Here is a 22,735-nt window from a genome sequence, read left to right as displayed (position 1 = left end):
TGCTTTTACCCCATGTACTGCACCACAAATGGATGAACTATTTCACAAATCCAATTAAAAAAAAGAAAGATGAACTCGTGAAACTGGTTTTATTCTGTAAACACTACTGGTAAAATACAAACATTAATTCTTCTTAAAAGGATTCTTCAATCGATAGAACTATCTCTATACATTTTTTATAAAACTATTAAAATAGTCATTTCCCTAGACTGTCCTGCCTTAATAGAAACACAAATATTGGAACACCAAAGTCCTGAAAATGAAAGCATGAACAGCCTTGGAATGAATTGGTTATTGTTGTCTAGAGCTAGAGAAGGATCAGAAAAATACTGATGAAATCAGCTAGATTAGGGTTTTAAAATATTCCTGTATGGAGTTTGTGATAAGCAATTACAGGCTTATGGATTTTCAAATCATTCTCAGGTTGTTAAATGTATAAATGTTATCAGTATCTAATAGTTGGAGCTATGGAATCCATTTCCTCTAAGTAGATTAATGAATTCAACTAAAATTGATTGGCTGTTTGATTGATTTAAGCAATTCCAGGTAGACTTGTCAATATATACTCATTTTGAGATACTAAGAATGTCATAAAATTAGCTAAAGACCCGAAAAGATTTACTCATTTGGGCATGCATGCTATTAAAGCATGATCCTCTACAGTATAGAATATTTGGATACTTTAGCAGGTTTCAGGGTTTGCTGTTTACTGGTTTTATTCAATTTGAGAATAACTTTGAACAGCCAGAACATCAAAGAAAAGCCTCTCCCAGGTTAGCAGTCTGTCAGTTCAGCCAGTGTACATGCACAAAATATCTTCTGTAAAATCCTGGTGGTTTTGTGTGTGTCTTTCCTATACTCTCCTTTGTTTTTCCTTGTTTGGCTTACTTGCTTGGGTGCTTTAATTATTATTTCTATTTATTGGGGTTTTTTCATAGATTAAAAAAACAAAGAAGAAAGGCTATATAGAAGTGCTGTGCTAGTTATTTTTTATATATAATTTCATGTATCTGTAGCAATTTAGAAAGCCTGGGAAGCACTTGCTGGCTGTTCCTGGCTGACACCTGCATACAAAGGAGCCCCTGCAAATATTCTTTGGTTTGGAACATCACCTGTAGCTGGTACAGCTGCTCTGTGCAAAGCCTCACCAAATCACAGTCCACTAGGAACTCTGCTGCCATTCAAGGGTGACAGTGTTGCTGTTGATGGAAAGAAATATTTTCTGTGTTCTTACAACCTTCTTGTGAATTTGCAATAAAATTATAAGTTTTCTGCTGGAGTACCATCTTAAAGTTTTTAGAAAAAGACTTTTTTCCCCCTCACTCTGTTTAGTGAATTTGGTGAGGCGTTTGCTTAAGGAATTTGTGCAAAATTGACAAGAATTTCAGATTTCAAATTAGTTTTTGCACTGCTTTTTGTTAATGAATTCACCTAGACTAATACTCCAGTGGTGTGTTATTGCAGTGTGTGAGTCAAAGTCCTTATGTTAACAATGGATTCCTCATTTTCAGCAAAAACCTTGCTTTGCTTTGCCTTATGCTGCTAAAAGCTGGTTTACACAACCTGCTAGTAAGATAATTTATTGTGTCTTGTCTGTTGATGTTTCTTCATCCTTCAGTAAACTTTGTTTTCTGTACTGTTGAATGAAATCTGGGGGAAAATTCCACCCTTTCTTCTGGGCCACTGGGTACATTTCTGCTGAAATACCTGGAGTAACCAAAGCAGCTATGACTTGTAAATTCTCCTGCCTCAGAGTGAATTAAATGACAAAAGAAAGAGCTGCCAAATGCGGATTCTTGATCACTGCTTTCTTTCAAAAGAGTGGTGAGGACAGAAAAATTCCCTGACTGAAGAAGATCACTGCTGGAAGTCAGAGCATGTTGGGAGTGTTTCAGCAAGCAGTGACAGAACTCAGGACTCTCAGATTTTACTCAGACCAACACCTTCTTTCCCCTTTGTTGTCATTCCAGAGATCTAACAGACTCTTGAATAAAGGGTACAAAATTGTTTCTTCTTTAGCATTTAGTTCTTCATCTCTCTTGCTTCATTTAAAGCTGCTTTTCTGATCTGCATTTGTGTTACCGTTTGTTCCCGTGGGAGTGATCAGATGGTGCCAAAGCACGGAGAGCAGTCCTTGAAGCAGCTGAATGGGGAAGACACTTTACTACAAGGAAAGTGCCCTGGGACATGAATTGCTTTAATTAAAACCTTCAGGCAAAAGTTACAAGTCTCAAAGTACATCTCATGTAAATCAGATGGCAGTTCCTTACTGTTTTTTAATGTTGTTTGATGTGTATTACAGTTGAGCAAATCACCTACAGTATAAATCTATATTTTCATATTGCCCTAAAGATGTTAAGAAGCCCTTTTATGCACTAGAGCAGCATTCTGTGTGAGAGCAACAGTTGGAGGCTAGACACTGTTAAATTGACTGTTAAAAGAAGTGATTGTGCAGTAACTTTGGAAATGGAAGTCTCTCTAATGGATTGCAGAAGTAAACAAGGTTTCTCCAAGACCTCCTGTGATTATATACACAGGAAAAGCCCCATCAGAGAAATCAGACAGCATTTAAAAATATTAAAAAAAAATAATACTTGCAAATTGTAATTCTTGCAATGCTACAGAGGATAAAACAGTACAGATATTACAGATAATATTTAATATGCATTAATAAGTACTGTGTCTCTGTGTGTGTCTCTGTGTGTGTGTATATACATATATATATATATACACACACACACACTGCACATATAACTGTATATATATTTCAGATGCAGGAATTTTCTAAATCTCTGCCAGCAGGGAGATGCCAAGCTCTTATCTGAGAGTTTCCACTCAATATCCCACTGAGGCCATGGTTTCCCTGTCATGCCTCCAGTTGCACTGGAGAGCAAAACACCCCTCTGCCTCTCCTCTCCCCCGCCAAAGTGCCTGATAATAAACCTTAGGAATAATGACAAAAATGATTCATTATTAATAAGTTAACCGAGACTATATAAGGCTTGACTTCTTCTGTCTGCCTTGCTGAGTTTGATGTGTATTTCCCTTCCAGAGAAAAAGAACATCCTGCACAGAATAGCCATGGGGTTCTCTTTATAAGATGTCTGCTTCTGCTTAAGTGGGCTGATGGTAGATTGGAAGCATTTCATTGCTGCTGATGGCAAAGTGATACTTCATACTTCACTGGAGATTTCTGAACTCCGTCAGTCCTTTACTGCTTGCAGTCAGCACGGCCTAGCAGTTGAAGATCAAGGCTAGAAAAAATATATATAAAAAAAAGGAGGCAAAATTTCAACTCTGCCTCTGAGGAGCTTCTCTGCCTGGCAGTGGAAAGTTTGCTCACCTTCTGCATTAATATTTTGCTGTTACCAAAATGGCTACATCTGCATTCCTTACAGAGTGAGAAACAGGTGAATACACTTACACTATCTGGATAAAGGAAATATTGTTTGGATATCTTAGTTTAATGTGCAGGTATCATGTATCTTCAAATACTGTACCAGTGAGTGTTGTTATTTGCACACAGGCAAACTAAACTTATCAGTCCCCAGTGTATTCCTATCCCTGTTAACATCTCAGATATTTGCTTTGTGAATTTCCTTTATCAAATCTCCTAGGTTGTCCTCTGTTGCCACAAAATCCTTCAGTTGCCTTTCTTTGGACATGTGGTGGTATCAATTGTGTGGTGAGCCTCAGACAACAATATTCTTCCCAGTTACATGTCTGGCTACTGGTGTGGCAGCAAGTATTATTATAGTTATTGTTGGGTATTGATTTGCATTTTCCAGCTGCCTCTCATCGAAGACCATTAATGAGCCATGAGTGATTGGTTTCTTTTTCAGCAGCTTCAGTAGAGCTGGATGTAAGCAAACTCACACCACCAGGGAGATGTCCCAAAATAGCAGTCCTGGTATCTTGTTCTGTGTCCCAATGGCAGCAGGACTCTGTGGCTGGGGCTGGTGGTGGGGTCTAGGTGCAAGCTGGTGGCTCTGTTTAATTTTTGTTGTGCGTGCTCTGCTTCCTTGTGATGGAAGATCGGGTGTCTCCAGGGTGTGAATATTGGTGTAGTCTCTGCCCTGGGCATGTGAAAGGTCACTGATTTATGGTTGTGTGAGGCTCTTCCCTGCTTGTTGTAGACAAGCTGGGTCACTGGGTCCCACATCCTCCAGTTCTGTGGATCCTGTGGCTGATGGAACATGGTGTTGTTCTCGCCTCTGGTGAGAGAGGGGAGTTTGTATAGGAGATTTGCTCAGTACCTTGCTGTGCTGTGTAAGCAAAGAATCCTTCTATCAATTCATACAAGAACTAACCCTGCCTTTTTAAAGGTCATTTCTGTCTCAGTCAGCTCTTAAAGTTCAAGAGGAAATAAACTGCTTAGAGTTGGCATTTTTCAAGTCAAGTGTCAACTTTTCAAGCCCCCGAGCCAGCGAATGCAGAGGAAGGAGAGATTAATAAGTGAGCTGCTTGCTTGATACAGTGATTGTGCAGAAACACTCCCTTTTTTCTTTCCTCTTTATGGGGCTTTGGAACGAACATCATTGAAATATCTTACTTTCTCCTTTTCACTTTGCAATGCAAAAGTACCCAGAGCTCTTTAGAAGTGCTTCTTTTCCCATTAGTCCGGTGACAGCGAGCGGAGAGTTTGTCAGCTCCACTGAAGTAGGACACAAGGAACATTTTATGACATTGCCAATATCTAAAACCTCCTTTAACCAGAGATTCTTATTATCCAGTAGGGACAAAACTGTCTCTCAGAAAGTGGCTGAAGTCTCCAAGCAGGTGCCTGCCCTTAACTGCATTGATGCCTTTTCCCATGCAGGGGATGGTGGATCGATAAGGAAATAACCAGGAGGAATGGGCTGCATTAATCAGGTACAATGGAGGCAGCAGGGGAGATGATGAGGGAAGACAGGTGGCAATCGAAGGATGTGTTGAGCACAGCCCATCAATTGGCTGCCAAAGTGCCTCTATTGAGTGTGGGGGTGTGGGCTGGGGGGGACCAGCTCTAATTGTGCTGATGGGCAGCTCCAGAGAGAGCAAGCTGTGTCTCCCAGTTACTGCCTTGGGGTTTTAGTTTTGGTCTTGGCAACTTTGTCTTGTCAGTTTGTTTTGCTGGCCCACCTAAACTCCCACTTAAGGTTTTCTTCTTTCTTTCCTAAAGGAGTTTGCAGAAATAAACACATTTGTGGCATTGTCTTGTGCTTTGCTTTAAATAAAGTGTCATGGTAGTAACAATTTTTGAAAGTGACAGATAAATCAGCCTTGCCAAGCATCTCTGCATAGTTACCCTGGAAGTGTTCAAGCCAGGCTGCATGGGGTTCTGACAGCCTGGTCTGGTGGAAAGTGTCCCTGCTGATGGCAGGAAGGTTGGAATGACATGATCTTTAAGGCCTCTTCCAACCCAAACCATCCCCTGCTTCTATGGTATTCCAGACCATGTGATGTCATGTTCTGCTGGGGCTAAACCGAGACAGTGATGAATTGAGGGGCCTCAATTCATCAGGTGCCGAGGGCAGAAACTTCTCCCTGCACCTGTTGAATCCATGCTGGACTATCATCCTGCCCCCCAACATGGTTGATGCAGGATTTGTGGTGCCAGCTGGCTGGTATCAAATTACATTGAACAGAGCATTTCTTTTATGAGTGATGAAGAAACAAAATTACTTGCCATGTTTTAAATTCATTTCCTTGTCACAGCTTCATCACAAAATAAGGGATCTGATTTGTCTGCGAATGTAGTGATTTTGAAACCTGAAACCGTTGTATAAAGACCATTTACATGTCTACCTAACTGGTTTCTCTATAAGTATTCATGACAAAAAGATTGCTTTGAATGCAGTATTGTTTTATTAAACACTTAAAAATATCTTTGCAGAAGAATTGATGTAACAGGGCTATAAATGCAGTTGTTCTGGCAGTTCTCCTTCCATGGTGACAGCTTTATTCCCCTTGCCTTGTATTGGTTTATGGGTTCTTTGACCTAATTTGGGAGATTAAAATTAGAGGAAGATAGGTCTCTGTGCCCTGCATGTAAATCCTAATAATGTCAACAGTCCAGTGGAAGATTGAAATAGTGCTCTGGATTTCTAGGTGAAACAGGGAAAACAAGCATCCATAGGATGTTTTCAGAATGGGGTTAGCAGGGCTTCATTGTAAGTCTAGTTTAGGCATATCCTTTACATGGGGAAACAAATTACAGCTTGGAAATGGGGTCTGAGGAAGCCTTTTGCTTCTGCTCAGCTGCCCAGATACAGCAGCTCTACATGTTCCTGGGTTTGCAAAGAGAGGAGCTGCACAGCCACTGCAGGAGGAATGGCAGATATTCCTGGTGTGACAGTCGAGCTTGGAAAGATCCCAGTTTCTTTAGTCTCATTATGTGACACCAGATGGCTGGAGATCAGCTCTTCTCTGCTTTGTGGGTTTGCCTGTGCTTATGTACATGCCCAAAATGGATGTGTATGAGAATATAAAACAGTATAACTGGGATGAAGCATACCCCACAGTGGATGTTTTTGGGGGAGCTTCAGTTAACTCTGCTGTTTTGCCTCATTTTTATATATATGGTTTTGCTTTTATGTTTTTTTTTTTTTAATGTTTTAAGTACTATTTTCCCCATGAGGAAAATAGGTGCTTGAAAGGTAAAATCAGGGTTGCAAACTGAAGCTGTCAGGGGGTAGGCGATCCCAAATTCAAGTCATTTGACACCTCCTTAGTCTGGTTTCCTATAGCATGCAGCATTCTTGTTTCCAGACTTGGTGGTTTATGTTAACTTAATGAGCAGCTATTAATGCTTTTCTACAGAGAAATTTCATAATTTATTAATTACTTCCTATGCTAGTTCTGTTATACCAGATGTAAACTGAGGAGAAAGTGTAGCCTTATTTTTGGAGATGCCAATATGGAATATTTAGAACATATAGAGTTTCATAGAGCCTGAGTAGCTGCTGCTGATTTCAGCAGCAGTGTCAGTGCCCAGCCCTGGAGCTCAGCACCAGGGGCTGCCCAGTGACTGAGCGCCAAGGATTGCTTTGGAAAGGTCATGGTATCACCAGGAGCTCTGGCAGAGGCAAGAATTGGAACCACATTTTTTGGGAGACTTTCAGTTGCCATAATGTGAGACCATTCTCTTCAAGCAATTTCTGTGCTTCATTAATCTTCCAAATTCTGCAGCAAATGAGGCAGAGATCCTGCAGAAAACAGATGCAGTTAGCAGTGAATCCTGATTTGTTGTTGGAGCATGGTAGAAAAGATCCTACACTACCATGAGATGTTGTTTGTGCCCAAAGACATGGTGGCACTTCAAAAATCCATGGTTACAAGTCAGGTTATTTGGTCATGGAAATTTTAAGATCTTTGCTGACTTACAATGCATCCATCTTGAGGATTTAAGGATTAGCAGGTCTGTTACAACACTGTGCTTAATATGGCTTGGATCCTGGTAGACTGCTTTGACACGAGCTGAGTCAAAGCAGGTGGGAGGCAGATATGAGATGGAGTTAAATTGGTGCTGTGGGAAAGAAGAGCCAAGAGCAGCAGTCTGGCTGAGTGCTTGTCACAGATAGCTGAGTGACTTTGCAGTCATTCCTTTGCTTTTATCTGTACCAGTGTCCCATGGGTAAATGCTGGGGGGTAGCACTTAATTGTTTGGGTTTATTTGTTGTCGACAAGTAACACTATGAATTCTCTGCTGAGTCCCTAGTGAAAACTGAGACAAGTTTTCAGCACATAACCTGGAGGGGTTTTCACTGACAAAAACCTGATGCTGAAATTCTGAGCTATAGCTTTGGATTTTAGTCAGAGTTATGGTGAGGGTCCATCACTGAATTGTTCTGCAAAAAATACCTCAGACAAGTGTGTTTCTGTAAATTTGTTCAGGTAGTCTTAGGTTCAGATATTAAAAAAAAAAACAGTGACTGAGCAGTAATATACAATCCTCATTTCAATCCTCATTTCACTGTGGAGTACTGTAATACACATTGGAAATGAGGTCTCATTGGAAAAGGTAATTTGAAAATGATCCACAGAACCTTCACAAAGCTGTAATGAGTCACCAGTCTGTGAGGACTCGCTTGCTATATTGCAGTGGAGGGTTTAATGTTTTGTTTTTCTCATCTAAACACTTTGACCCTTCTTATTTTATTAAGATAAGCCATTATCTAGCTGTCAAGAACCTAGAATTTCTGCAGATTTGTTTGCTGACAAGTTGGTTCAGCACGACCATTCTCCTACTCATTTCTTTCACCACTTCAAGCAAATTTTCCTTTTTTTCACTCCTCTTTATCAGTTCTTTATTCTTTAGAGCTCCTCAGCTCTCATGCTATTCCCAGATGACTTTCCCACTCTCTCCATAAGTGTTGGTTGGAATGTTTAACAGAAATTGGAAATATTCTTAGTCACTTGTGGTGTTCATGTTACCAGTTGCTGTGCTGGAGAGTTGTCCCAGTGACTTCACAGCTTACTGGGAGAGAGAAGAGTTATTATGTGCACTTTATAAAGCAAATAATACTGGATTGGGTTGAGAAAACTGTGCAATGCCTTCACTTGTGACCGTGCAACCAACTGAAATCCCTGGGATTTGTATTTGGGGCTGAGTGGTGGGGAAGGACAGAGGTCAGGATTTAATCCCTGTAGTGAAGGAGCAGTAGAAAACACTAGTACAAAAAAGAGTGAGAAGTTTTGTCTTCTTCATCATATTTAGGCACAGCCATGAGTTCCTCCAGCCCACAAGTGTGATTATAGGTTGGTAACTGGTGGGGCCAACTGCATTATTCATTCTGGTTCAGACTGAAATGAAATCATCGAGGGCAATTTTCTGTGTCACACTTCAAGGTCAGATGAGAGTATTTATTATTCCTTCTCTGTTTATCTGTGAATGCAAATTGAATTTAGTGATTCAAATTGATGAAATGTTAGAAATATAAAACTCATCAGAGCCGACACGAAGAGAAATTACTGAGTAGAGCTGGCCAGTGACTTCACCAGCCCATGTACAGGCCTCTGTTTAGATTAGTAATTATTTCAGTCTTTGGGTTTTCTCATTCAGAGTTTTGTTTCAGTTGTTGTCATTTTTGTTTTCAAAGAAAAATGTGTAATAACTTTGGAGCATTTAAAATTTGAATTAGATGATGTAAATTAAGCCAGCTGCAGAGAGGGTGCTTGCATCCTGGCTGGAGAAAAGGTTTCCTTTCTAAATTCTTCCTTGGGGTTGTTCTCTGGGGGCTTGTTTGTTTGTTTTCCTCTCTGCTATGACAGTTCCCTTTCTCCAGTATTTCACTCTCTCGTGCCGGATGCTCAATCTGGGTGAGGGGTGGTAGGGAAGGGAGCAGACATTTGGCGTCTTCTGGTGCCAAATATCTTCCACATACTCTCTTACTGACAGCATCATCCACAGACTGACCTTCCTCACTAGCCAGGGTTGTTAGGAGAGCCAAAATTAGGAGCTGCAGAATGGACCAAATGAACACAACTCCTGATGAAGTACTGGGAGTGGAGATGTTCCCTCCCCAGCTCCCTGTAATGCATTGTGAACAGTTCAGTGAACTTCTTGTCTTGGTGTGGTGGGTCAGTTTGTGCTCAGAGGGCATCTGTGGGCATTCTCTTCTCTGCAGTGTAGGAAAGTGCACCTTAAACTTGTTCTTATCTCAGAATGGGAGTGGAAAATCCTTTCCAGTGAATGCTCTTTTAAAATAGTCCATCTTCCATAATTGCCAAGTGCCACATGCAGTTGATGATACAAGGAGAGATGACACATGCTGTACTGGCTATATGCTGTGTTAATCATCATAGAGGACTCTTGGTTTTAACTCCTGCTTTTTAATTACTTGCATTTTATTAAGAACATTTCCTTCTTCTCTCCAAGCACTGCAAAGGGAATCCATTTGCTCAGGGTGTAACTGATGTCTGACTTGTTGTGGATTCAGAACAAGAGCCATGAGCATCTGCACATACCAAATGCCCTTAAAGATTTGTCTGCATAAGCTAATATTAATCACTTTGTTTATTCAGCTATCAGAACAAGTTTTCCTGCAGCCACTGAAGGCAGCAGCATTTTCAAGTGTAGTAAGTGCACAGCCAGCAGTGTGGGCTCAGTGGTTTTTAAATACCAGTAGAAGTTTTATTTGCCAAATAAATGCCTTTAATAGAAGTTTTGGCCTTATTTACACTTCAGGTTTAGAAGGAAAAGGACATTTATGCCTGTAGTTATCTCCCCCTTGAAATATTTTTTCCTTCCAAAATTCAGCAATGGATGCTGAACCAGTTGATGCTTCCACATAAAACCAAAACAAACCACAGACATTCCTCATTTGTTAAGACACTGCTTTCACCCTCATCTTGATGGTGATATGGGAGGCATGTTCAGGACTGTGGCAGTGATTCTCTCCTCGAGTGGCTGGTTCAGTGTCTGTCCAGGTGGAGCCACCCTGCCCTGTGTGTTTGGAAACGTTCCTGGCCTGGGCTCCTCTGGTCGCTGCTGTCAGCACAGCCCCGTGTGCTGACCCTGGAGTGGAAGGAAGCTCAGGGTGCCTGATGTGAATTTATTTCAGTGAATCTTAACTCCTGCCAGTCAATTATGGCCATTGTACTGGGCCTGGGGCAGAAAATGTGGGTTATTTCTTTTCTCTAGTTGCTCACTTTGGTGGAACTGCGTTTCCAAGCCTGATAGTTAAGCTGCTGGTTAGGGAGTAAAATTAAATACTGTCTCACAGATAAAACATTGTCAGTGCACCAATAAAGCTCCAAATGTCTGTCTGCTTCTTACCCATTTCATCTGGCCACACTAGCAAAATAATTCTCTTTATGTTGTTCCCTCATTATAAATTCATTGTGATTTGAATCTTCCTTGTATGTCTAGCAGCAAGATGATGTATGATCTGTTTACTTTTGAATGATTTGTGATTTATGGAAGCCTGGTGCTGGTGAGTTACACAAAAGATCTTTGAGCAAATACAAGGTGTGAAAATACAAGAGAAAGTTTGCAGATGTTTGCTGAAGACTTGGGAGAAATAAATAGCAAGAAGAAAGAGTGCTTTCCCACCAACTCTCTGTAGACCGTTTCATGTAGTATTTTGTGTAGCAGTATTTCATAGGGCTCTCTGTGAGGCACACTTAAAGCTTTAAATAAAATATAGCCCCTGTGCTAACTTCTACTAAAGATGTTCTTATTTTGTATCATTTCTCTTTCTGGATATAGTGAGCAAATAGATAACAGAGACCTGTTGGCCCCCACAGTCCCAGTAGCAGGGCAGGATCTGAGGGCAGGGCAGGGTGCTACTGCTTCCATATAGCCACCATTCTGTCTGTGAAGAAGAAAGGAAGCAGAAAGAGATACCAGTCTTATTGGAGTAAAAGTTAGCACCCAAACCTCTGAGTTTTGAGCTGAAACACTTGCAGCACTTCTCCTCTTTCCTGATGGTGGTTTTACTAGTTTACCTGCCTTAAATGTTAAACTAGTTCAGGCAGCTCCGTCTGTAGCTGTGTTCTCAGAGCTCCAATCAGTCTTTTCAGCAGCCTTTTGTAATGGATCAGTTTTTTCCCTTTCTAACATCGGATGGAGATTTTTCTGTTTTGCCAAGCATTACCTTTTCTTTCCTGTATTCTGTCCCTATTTAAGTCAAACTGTTTTCATCTTTTCCCTTCTGTTTTTCCTTTTTATTTCCCATCCTGGATGGTCCTGAGGCAGGTTAGGCAGAGGCTGAGGGGGGAAGGTGTGTCAAGAATTGGAGGTTGGAAGAATCCTTGAGGGAGAGCACAGGTAGGGATGTCCTGCTGCTATCCACTGGAAAATAAAAAGACATGCTGGAGTTACCCTGATTTTATTTATATCTTTGTGTTTGTTCAGAAAACCTGTGGGGGAGGAACTGGAATGAAAATAACATTTTTGTTCAGCCCTCTGTTTATCAGTTTCCAGTCTGGTTTATGTGTGTACATGTGGATTCATTGAGATGCCTGCGAGTTGTCAAGTTTCAGGAACGGGTGTTCCTTCATCCAAATGTCTTGCTACAAAACAATTTCCCCTGCTCCTTTTTGCCTCATTAGCTTCTGCATTAACCCTTTTCTGTGCACTCTGACACGAGGATGTTGATCGCTGCGGCGCGTTTCTCTTTTCAGCCCGGTGTGTGCGCTGGCACTGTCACCGTGTTTTCCCCCTGTGCTCCCTCACTGCTCTTCCCATCACACTCTGCTTTTCTCTTTGATGTGCTCTCCCTCCTGACAGCTGGTCCTGGTAGGTACACGTGTCTCATCTTCTGCTGAGCTACAACATGACCCAGACAGTGTTCCTCTTCTAATTGTCGCTGTGGACCCCTTGTTTTCCTCCTGGCTTCATACACAGACTGGCTCTAGCATCCTGTTTGCTTTCCCTGTTGTTTTTTGGTTTTTATTTTTTTAGTAACTGAGGTGGTAACTTGGCTACTGAAAGGATGGAATGATTAAAATAATGATTTATGGATCACCGAGGGGCGGGGGGCAGCTGTCAGCTGCTTTTGTCATTTTTGAAGGAGATTATTAAAATGTATCTTATAGCTTCAGTATTCACTGTGTGCCCTCATTGTTCTCAGTCTTTCAAAGTATATTCTGGAAAATGAAGTTTTATCATTAAGATTGCATTAAAGTGGATTACAGAATGGAAGAGCAAAATATTATGAAGAGTCTCAAACAGCTCAGAACAGAAATATGTTGGCATCTCATTCACTGGGATGTGGAACAAGGAACATTAATAGGCTGATAAACAGAAATGACTTTTTCCTCTTTAAGGCTTAAAAGGTTTACTTTGAACTTGCAAAGATTTCTTAAAATGCCACTTTCCCAAGCTTATGTTGAATGGAGAACTTCGTGCTGCTTTTATTTTATTTTTTAATGCTCATATTGAGTGAGCAATTACTTCTGAAAAGCCATAGGTGTCATCAGGGTGGGAGAAGAGTGCACAAGTCTGGCTTTAAAGGCTTTTGCTTCTGAGCACCTACTTGCAAATCCTGTTTTGTGTCAATAAGAAATAGCACTTTCCTTTTGGATTTTTCCTTATAGAAGCAGCTCATGCTGTATTTGGTGCAGTTTCTGGAAGAATTATCAATCTCTCCAAAGAGAGGAAGAAAGGATCTCAGTAATGTACTTTGGCATGGTATGGAGAGTTGTGAGGAAGTTGAATTTCACACCTCCCATAGCAAGGAAACCTATGGTAACAGTCAGTTCAGGGAGTTTGAGGATTGTCCCCGCTTTCAGAGACATTTCTGGCACATTTCTGGCATTTGAATTTTAGGTACATTAACCTCACATTTGTACTGAGGCTGAAATATAAACAGATGAAGGTGTTATTTCCATACAGTGGCTGAGGAAATTGCCCATTTGTCTCCCTTTGCTCACCTTCTCTCATGTTTTAAAACAGTTGTTTTCCAACCTAGCTTGAAAGTTTTGTGTGTGGCTGAATGTCTGTGCTCTCCATGAGATGTGAATCTCAAATACTTTTCATTATTTTGGGAAGGAAACCTAGCACATATCTCATTTTTCTTGGTGAATGTCAAATCAATCATCATTTGTCGGTCCACTCAACATTTATAGAAATAAGTCACAATGTTGGGAGATTAAGAAAAAAGATTGCTCCATTGCCTTATCAAAATGTTTTGCAGTAATCAAATGTGAGAATTTTGCTGTTTCAGGGTAATTAATCTTATGTTTGCATTTTTTTCTTTTGTTCTGACTCTAATCAGGACAAGGGTTCTTTGATAAATAAAAAGATATTTGGAGGAAGGTTTGTGTAGTGTGATTTTAATTGTTGTAACACATATACCACAGTTAATGAGGGTTTTGTACTTTTATTTACCCTATGCATAACAAGGAATGTTGTTGAACAAACTGTAATAAATCCTAAGGCAGAAATTGAGGTTACCAGGAATTACCCATCCTTTCTGCCCTGTTTTGAGGGCAAGCTTGGTAGGCTGACCCACAGGCGTGTTCCACCACCAGAGATGTTACTCTTGGCGCAGGTGCCCTTCTTAAATGATTAATTAAAACAGGTGCAAGGAAGTAGTGGTGCCCTGGTAATGCAATTATCCAGTTTCAAATGCAGATGTGAAGCCCTCTTGATGAACCTTCCCACCTGAATACAGCAGAGATTCACAGTTCCCAGTTATTAAATTGGTCTGTGAATGGTTCCAAATTGAACTGGAGCTTTAAACAAGTTTCTAAGTCATCCAGTGCTTTAAAACAAATACTTTTTTCAAAGAGAAGGATTTTGAGGTAGGGAGACAGCTGCTTTGGAATTTTTGTGAATTCCTACATTTATTTCTCAATAAATACTATTTGGTGACCTGACAGCACAGGTTGTACTGGATTTATGCTAGAAGTGTTCTTTAAGTATTCCCTTTTGGATCTATTTAAACAGTACCTTAACAATAGTGCTATTTTATTTAAAGCACTTTTATTTATTTTCTTTCAGATATAATGATGAATAAGACCCCTTGGAAGCACTCATGATTTTTCCAGTGCTGTTTCTAGCATTAGAGAAACAAAGTTCTTCTGTTCCTGACTAAGCTGGAGATGTTGAGTTTGATCTTTCTCACTTGCTTGAGGGTTTTTGACTTGTGTGCAATACTTACGTTTCATGTCCTGCTCACTCATTAAATACTTAGTGCAGTCTTGGATAAACTCATCATATTTAAATCATGAACTGACTCTTAATCACAGGAGCGATTCCACTTTTATTTTGTTATTGATCAAGTGCTTTGCCAGCAGTTGATGTGTGATGAGCTGCTTGATGTGAGCCTTGGAGCAGCTGCCCTTCAGTGTCCCAGCACAGACTGTGAGGCTGAAGGGCACACGTGGAGAGCTTCACAGATAATTGTGCATCACCATGGCGTGCTGCACCGAGAACTGAGAAGAAGAGGGCCAGGCTGTTATGGTTTAATTGAGAATCATGTCCACATCTCAAAAGAAGTGCTAATCACCTGCTCTCAGAAGACATTTCTCTTCCAGTATAGGTTGTTGGCAAGAGCAGTGTGCAGGTAGTGTGGCTGTAATTACTTGCTGAGTACTGTCAGTCAAAACAGATAATATTAAACCTACTTTTTCTTCTCCTTTGTTAGAAAAAAATGAAAAGATCCAGTAGAACCCAAGATCATATGTTGTTTGTTGAAAACAAGCCACGTTCTCAAAGGCAAACGGATTGATTTTGAAACAGATGTGCAATTATTTAAATGCTTCCTACCTGTGAGGTTCCAGTAACTGTCTCATGCTGCACAAGAAGGCTGTCCCTGGGCTGGTTCTTCCCTCACATCTTTTTCTGACAACAGCTGATAATGAGACTGCAGCCACCAGTTTCCAGTGGTGCAGCTGTAAGATGAGGGTGACACGGTCATGGTCGTGCTTCTCCTCTGAGGCATTCCTGACCTCTCTGATGCTCAAGAGGCAGCACTCAGGAGTTCACAGGTCTGTCTTATCTCTCTCAGTGCCCGAATGCTGGAGAAGGCCCGGCAGCAGCTGCAGGAGGAAATCCTGTGTGTTCAGAGCCAGCTCTTGGATGAGAAGAAGAAACGGGAGCACCAGGAAGCGCTGGTCAGGCGGCTGCAGAAACGCGTGGTGCTCCTCACCAAGGTGAGTTCTCAGACCGTGTTTGGAACAGCCCATGTCCTTAATTCTTTCTGCCAGCTGCAATCCTTCCTATTTCTTCTTTGTTCACCTCTATAACTGGTGCTATGAAAATGTTCCAGGGTCTTTGCATAGTGGGTGCTGTGGGAGGCATGAAACCTGACTTTAGGGCTTCACTGGATTGGAAGTACCTAAAACTGTGCCTCCTAAAACTGTGCTCGTGTTCCCCCAGCTGGGCTCATGCTGTGCTGAGGATACGTGACTTCGTCTGAGCCTTGGCATCTCTGTGAGGGCAGAGAATTGAATCATGTTGTTGCTGGAGTGTTTTGAGCCACTGAAGGGAATTTATTATGGCTTTGGCTGCATTGCCTCCTTTCCTAAAGAGAACGAAGTGGCAGCACCTTGTCAACTGTTCCTGTGGAAAAACAATTTACAGGGAGTAAGAGATTTGCCTTCCTCTTACGCTGGAAGTCTGTTCAAATGTAATGGCAAGCACTAGACCAGTAAATTGAAAATAGGTTTTAAGATTCTTTCTATAGAATATATCAAAGGGGTCTGCATCATCCTGTATCAGGTGTGCTCTCATGATGAAATTCTATACAATAATTCTGAAGTCTGCAGAGCATTGAAAATTTTATATTAAATTCTGAGAGCTCGCTTTCCACAAAGGGAATAATAATTTGCTGTAGCCAGAATGAGAGCTACTTCACTTTCCAAGAATACTCCTTGCAAAACTTCCCTCATCTGATCAATCTCCATGGTGTTATAAAGCTGCTCACGTAAATGAGCTTATGTGTGTGCAGAAGGTCAGACTCCAGTAGTCAGAGCTCATGAGAGGGAGCCCGGCACATCACCACGTGGGGAGGCGGGAGGGAAAAGAGCTGCTGTGGTGCCTGAGCTTTAGACTTTGATTTCCAGTGTCAACTGAAGCATTTTGATCGATTTTAATTGCGCTGCACCCAATTTAGTGTAATTCCCATGTCATTGTTGAGCCAAAGAAGCTGTGATGTATGGTGCAGTAAGCAGGGCTCTTGAAGCATGAAGCAGCCACTATACAAGAGGATATTCCATCAGATCTTCTGACTGCAGAGTTTGATGCCATGGAGAGTCACAGAAGTGCAAAGAGGAAAATGACAGCAGTTCTTTCAGCCTCACACCGAGGCAGGCACTGCAGTCAGGGTGGATGGACCAAACTCTCTCCATGGAAACAGAAAAGGCATCTCCTCTCAGCCCTCTCCTCCCCTCAGCAGCAGGCAGCTCTCCGTAGTGTTCTGGTTTGGGACTGCCATGGCTGGATAAGACACAGGTGCATACTGAGCCCTGTAAAAAACCTGTCTTTATAACCTTTTCAGCTGTCTGATATTGTGCTGGACTGCTCAGGCCTGAAGGAAGTTTCTCAGATGGTTTCTAAAATATTCCCTTTGTTAACTTATTTCCAGTCCTCAGGAGAAACACTTTTTGTCATAGCACACAAAAATATCATTACTTTTCTTTAAGTAGGGGACAAAACCAGAGCACCACTTTGTCATGTGATGGATTGTACTCTGATTTATATGGAAAGACAAACCTTTGCTTTGTTTGCTGTGCTACCCCTGAGGAGGAGCAGAGGAAAAATTGCAAGTGTTCTTCATCAGACCATGGCAAATAAGCTTGGGTTTTTACAGGGGAGGTTTTCGGTGTGCTCAGTGGTTCCTCAACTGACCTGTTTTGAAGGAATAAAGACTTTGCTGTTCTCTGAAAATTTATATTCCATCCAGAGAACGCTGGGGTCCTTTGTGAAGGAGTACATGCATTATGGTACTTGGACAATCTATCCTCAGCACTGTTTCTCCTGCTGGTTGCTCTTCTCATGCAAAATCAGAAGAAAGAATTTCATTTAATTAAAAAAGTATGATATTGTGATTTAAAATGAGATTGAGCAAATACATTTCCTGTCAAAAATAATTATTTTACATTGAAAGCATATCACCTAGAATGGTATTTAATCATCTAATTAGTAGCATCAGTACTGTGGTGTGCTTTTATGTAATTTGAGAATGGAAAAGATGAGTTCTCTCTATTCAGTCTTTGTCTTGTTAAATAGGACTGTGAAAATCTAATTTGGGGGAGAGTATTATATATATGATTGAAATGCTATTGCTTTTGATAATATGACTTCTGCATTTGTGCATGTTTGACCCTCTGCTAGGGCAGTGAGTCGGATCCTGTGTGCTAAGCAAACAAGGCCTGAAAGGTGTCAGAGGTGTTCAACAGTGCAAATTTAATGCTGTAACAGTTTTCCTTTCCTTAGGCTCAGTTTGGAACCTGGAAGTCTCAGTCCTAGAATATGTTTTAAAATACTGATAGAAAACAATAAGTTCTTTTTTGTTTGGTAACAGCAGGACCAAGTATTTCAGTAGTAAATGTACTCTCTTCAGAGGGTCTTGCTTTGCTAGTCTGACTCCTTCTCACTGCTATGGCTACTGATTTTTTTTTTCCCCAAGATTGAAGCAATATTTTGTGGCTTTTACAGACTGCCAGTCTCACTTGTCAGTCATGCTCAGTTGCTACTTGCCACAGTCTCTGTCTGTCTTGGCTGCTCTTGTATTTCCATTCTAGTGCATTTAACCTCTCTGCCCATTGCTTCCTTCCTTGCCTCATTTGCTTCTTTTGGGCTTTCTTGATCTTACTTGGGCCTTTCCAGTTGGTTTACTGCTTGGAAGTGACACAGTTGTCTGTGTGGGATACTTCAGTGCACCCCTACAAATCTCTCTTCCCTGGCAGACTGGAACAGCATTCTCCAGTCTCTGAGTGTTACTGCAGTGGTTCAGCCCCACTGGGAGGTGTGGGCTGGTGAAGGAGCTGCATCCTGATTATTCCTGCTCACAAACTGCTCTTCAGAACATGTTCGTTGATCATTTAGTCCCCCATGGCCTTGCAAATCAGGGCAGACTGAAGTTTTCTGATTTACATGTTTTCAATGAAACATAAAGCTAGATTAGGACACCACTGAGGCTTTCGACATTGATGGCTGGAAGGTTTCTCCTGGGGTGTCACTCCTTTCACTTAAGGTGATGAAACAGAAATTGATGTTTGAAGGGATGGATTCACACTCTCTCTCAGAGATCTGCCTGGCTGGGTTTGCTGTCTGTCATGTTTTTTGCTTTTCCTTAGCTCAGAGTTTTGGGAAAGGCTTTCATCTTTGCTTTAGTACCTGAGGTACTTGTGATACAGCAGTGCTGAGAGAGACCTGAAATGCTGGGGAAACACCTAGTCCACCTCTGCCCTTTTGCCTGTTTGATTTACTGCTGTATTTGCTTTGAATGCCATGTTTACTCACACAGTTTTGTATTTGACTTTTGTGCCCTCCTTAAGCTTGTGAGTGTTTTTCTTTTTCTGAGAGTTTTGCACACAACTCCTGGTTTTGTTTATGAAATGGGCTTTTTAAAAACTGTCAATTCTGCTACTGAATGGCTAAAATTGGAATATCTTAGGAAATTGTATATGACATAGAGGCCTCCCAGAATGAAAAACCATTTCTGAAAATCATTATCTGAGTGTAAGCAGCTGATTGAGTCAGTATTTCATGGAAAGCCAGCTCGGGTTATTTATTTCAGGAGGGCAGCTTCCAGAGAGCACAACTGGGCCTTGTGCAGCAGAAGTGTTGCTGGAGAACAGCAATAAAGGCCCACTCAAAAGCTCCCAAAGCCCTCTGATGTGGAGGGCCAAAGGTTGGGTTGGCTCTCCTCCTCTCCTCGAGTGATTTTACCTGGCTGTGATCAGCCCTTGCTGCCGGGATTCAGACCTGGAGCCTCTTCCCCTGCACACGTTCAGTTCAGTGACTCCTGAAAGCAGTGACGCCTTCTGTGCTCAGAAGGAGCTTCTGCAAGAAGCTCTAGAGTGCATTGGATCAGCCCATAGCTCTGCAGTTTGACCAGAGACAAAATGCCCTGCTTTTTGCAGCCAGGGCGTGATCCTTTGCAGAAAGCTCAAAACTCAGAATGGGAAGCCCAACTTCAGTTACTTTTTGTAATTTATTTCAAATTAGTCTAATTTGTTCCCGAAATTGTGGGCTTTATGAATGCACACTGCCATAATGGCAGCCCTTGCTTTCATATAAGGCATAACACAATGACTGAACTGAGCTGTTTGTGTTGGATGTTGTTGTTTCACTGTGTTTATTTCCTGTCTGTGCACTTATCTGCCTTTGGGTACTCTGCTGCCCAGAGAAGAGACTGAAAAATTCCCTTTTGTTTCCTGGGCTCTCAACCAGATCATGTGATATGATGGGAAATCTGTTTCTATTGAGACATAATTTAGGCCATCACCATAAAAGTTAGAGATTAAACAAGTATTGATTAACCAACTCCAGCTGACTGCTGATACCACATGTTCCTGGAGATATCAGTCAGTGTGAAGTATATTAGTGACTCCCAGAGCTGAGAATGGCAAAAATGCATCAGAAATGGGACTAGGTAATTAAACTGTTCATTAAGCATGGCAGATGCAGAGTTCATGACTTGATTTGCCATCTGCTTTGTTTTGTAATCAGTAAAGATTTTAAATAATGCTGATGGCTTCTCTGTCGTATTGGGTCCTACATGATGTTTTTTCTGAGGAGGTAGATAGATGATTTTACAGCACAAGGAAGAAGCTTAAAGTTCTGGGTGTGCAGCAAAGAAGGTGAATTAACCCTTTTCCTGGGATATGTGAAAAATAAGCTGTAGATACAGCAGGCAGTATTGCACTCAGCAGCACTAGAAACAGGCAGGCAGATCCTTGTGGCAGACCTTTTGGGCATCACACCCTGAGCTGTGCTCTGCATCCAGGCAGCACAGTTGGCCTTGGGGCAGCTCTGAGCTGCTCCCCGGGGCTGTGAGCAGTAGCCCAAGTATCCAGTGATTTCCCTGGCTGTTATCACTCTCTCCTTCCTTCCCTCAATCCATGTCATGATTCTGTGGCTGTCATTTCAGCAGTGCTGTTGCAGGTGCATCCCCAGCTGTGCTGCTGCTGCACACCTGGTTGTTAAGTGCTGTCAGCCTGACCCTGGCCAAACCTTTCCCTCTGCTCGCTGTGTCTCCCCTTTGTGGGTTTTTATAAACTCAGGGAAGTTACCTTGCTTTTTAGGACTGGCAAATAAATACATTTTTAATGTGATTCCACGTCTCCCTTTTCAGGGATTAAGCAAGGGAGGTTTTGTGAGTGCTTCCTTAGACCATCCTGCATCCTTGAGAAGAGGGAGACAAGACACTCTGTGTTTGAAGGAGACTCAGCAGCCTTTTAGATTGAGCACAGGTCTCTCTAATTTCAACTTGATTATATTAATCAGTTAAACAATTTCAGAGCAAAGGTGGTTGGTAATAGGGGGTGGAGGAGGATAATAGCAGAAGGAGGCAGAAGATCATTAACAGGTGTGGGAAAGAGGCAAAGAGAGGATTGCTGCCTGTGGAGTGCAGGGGCTGGGAACAGGTCACTGCTGAATTTTAATCTTTAGTAACCAGTAGCATCATCAATTTTAATTCACAGACTCCTCTTGTAGGGTGTCTTTTTTAAAGAATGAAGACCAACAGGTCAGAAGTGAGGTAGGTGCTTTTATAAATAATTGTCTGCCCTGTGAGCTGGTGCTCAAATGCTCCTGAGTTCAGTCTGATGCAGGGTGGTTGCTGGGCTTCATGTTTGTGATTTCCACAGGAGTGTCTGGGTTACTGGATAAAGGGAGCTGAGTTTTGTGAGGAGAAAGCAGGATTTGGGAGTGTAATGACTGTTTCCATAGACATTTTTGTTGGAGTTGAGGAAATATCAAATTTTGCTTTTGTATGAGGTGGAAAGTGCTCCAGGGAAATGTGTGAGGTGTTATTTTAACACAGTTTTTCAGTTTGTTTGTTTTTGTTTTATTTCCTCTATAACCCAATTTTTTTTTTTTTTTTTAATAACTTCTTCCAGTTACTTGCTGTGTCACATCTTAGTCCTGATCCACTTAACCACCTCCTGGAGCTCAGGCAGCTGCCTCCACAGTTAGCAGTGTTGGAGGTAACTTGCTGTACCACTTTTTGCCTGCAATAGGTGCCCTGCTAGACAGCTCCACAAATATGTGTTCTGACAACATGTTTCCTGTTTATTTTATTTTTTTTTTCATGTGTATTGCTGGTCTGCTTTACCTTTCTTAATCATTTTGCAGTCTGCACTGTGAGGACCTTTAAACCATGCTCTTACCTTCCGTACCTAACAGCCTGCTAGGATCTGTTGACCTGATTTCAAGTATCTCTCGATCTCAGAGTCTGAAAGTGATTTTTTCCCCTCTCTGTTTGTACCCTCTAATTTGTCTGCTTCTGAGTTTTATTTAGCTTTTAATGGAATGGCCTAACTCCAGTTTTCAAGGAAGTTGCTACAGGGAATACAACAAATTTTACCAGCCCCAACTGTTCCCCAAGTCACTCAGCCCTGCCCCTAGAGAAGCACAGCAGGGTTGATGGCTTCACCCTGGCCCTGTCATGAACCAGCCATAGTATTTATTGAAATGGTTTCATCTGCAGCACTGCCCTTTCTGTAGCTTTCTGAGCACAATCCCACAATACTCCAATGGCAATTTTTGCAGCCACTTGTGCAGTGACAAACTAACTCTGTGCTGATTTATACTAGATGCTTCATTATACTCATTACAAGATCCTATTTGCATGGTTGACATTTTCATATACTGTGTTTGTAATGTGTTATTTATTTTGAGACCTTTATTAAGCAACCTCAATCTAAGGGTTTAATTGTTACTGATAGCTAGGAGTATAATTACCTCAGTAAAATATCATGGCTATATTAAGCAAATGGCAATTGTCTTCCAGAAGAAAATGGATACAAGCCATTTTCCTTTGAAACAGGTTGTTTCACGAGGCCTGCTAATATCGTTTACTGCTACAATTGCAGAATCTCTCCACAGAGAATGAAGAAGGAAAGCTGGGATCGATGTGTTTGTAGAAGGGCATAACTGCAGCAGTGGTGAAGCAGTGCACAGAGACCATTTGGGAGGAGGAAGTATCTTTAAATTAAAACAGAAAATGTTACTGTTTCTCAAGTGAGATTTGCAGATTTTGGAATGTCAGGAAAGTGTATTTTTGCTGGTGTGGGCTCCCAGAGCAGTGCTTGGTTTTCTTTTTTACCATTGTTCCTTACCTTGCCTAACCTG

At 41.5% G+C, this 22,735-nt stretch overlaps 1 protein-coding gene across 8 annotated transcripts in view; it reads left to right on the top strand.

The window, feature by feature from the left end:
- The window catches only part of MAD1L1 (mitotic arrest deficient 1 like 1), a 348,819-nt gene that overhangs the window by 86,330 nt on the left and 239,754 nt on the right, over positions 1 to 22,735 (top strand). For 6 of the 8 annotated variants that reach the window (XM_068207072.1, XM_068207070.1, XM_068207071.1 and 3 more), the window contains one exon: positions 15,441 to 15,585. The exons of 1 other annotated variant lie outside the window; for it this stretch is intronic. In XM_068207072.1, the coding sequence (XP_068063173.1) occupies positions 15,441 to 15,585 (145 nt within the window). Of the gene's footprint in view, positions 1 to 15,440; positions 15,586 to 20,947; positions 21,141 to 22,735 lie in introns of those variants that run through there. One more of the 8 variants, XM_068207076.1, reaches the window with a different exon arrangement.

This window comes from Anomalospiza imberbis, chromosome 16 (assembly GCF_031753505.1).
Source record: "Anomalospiza imberbis isolate Cuckoo-Finch-1a 21T00152 chromosome 16, ASM3175350v1, whole genome shotgun sequence".
NCBI classification, from domain to species: domain Eukaryota; kingdom Metazoa; phylum Chordata; class Aves; order Passeriformes; family Viduidae; genus Anomalospiza; species Anomalospiza imberbis.
This window is presented reverse-complemented; position numbering and strand designations above follow the sequence as displayed.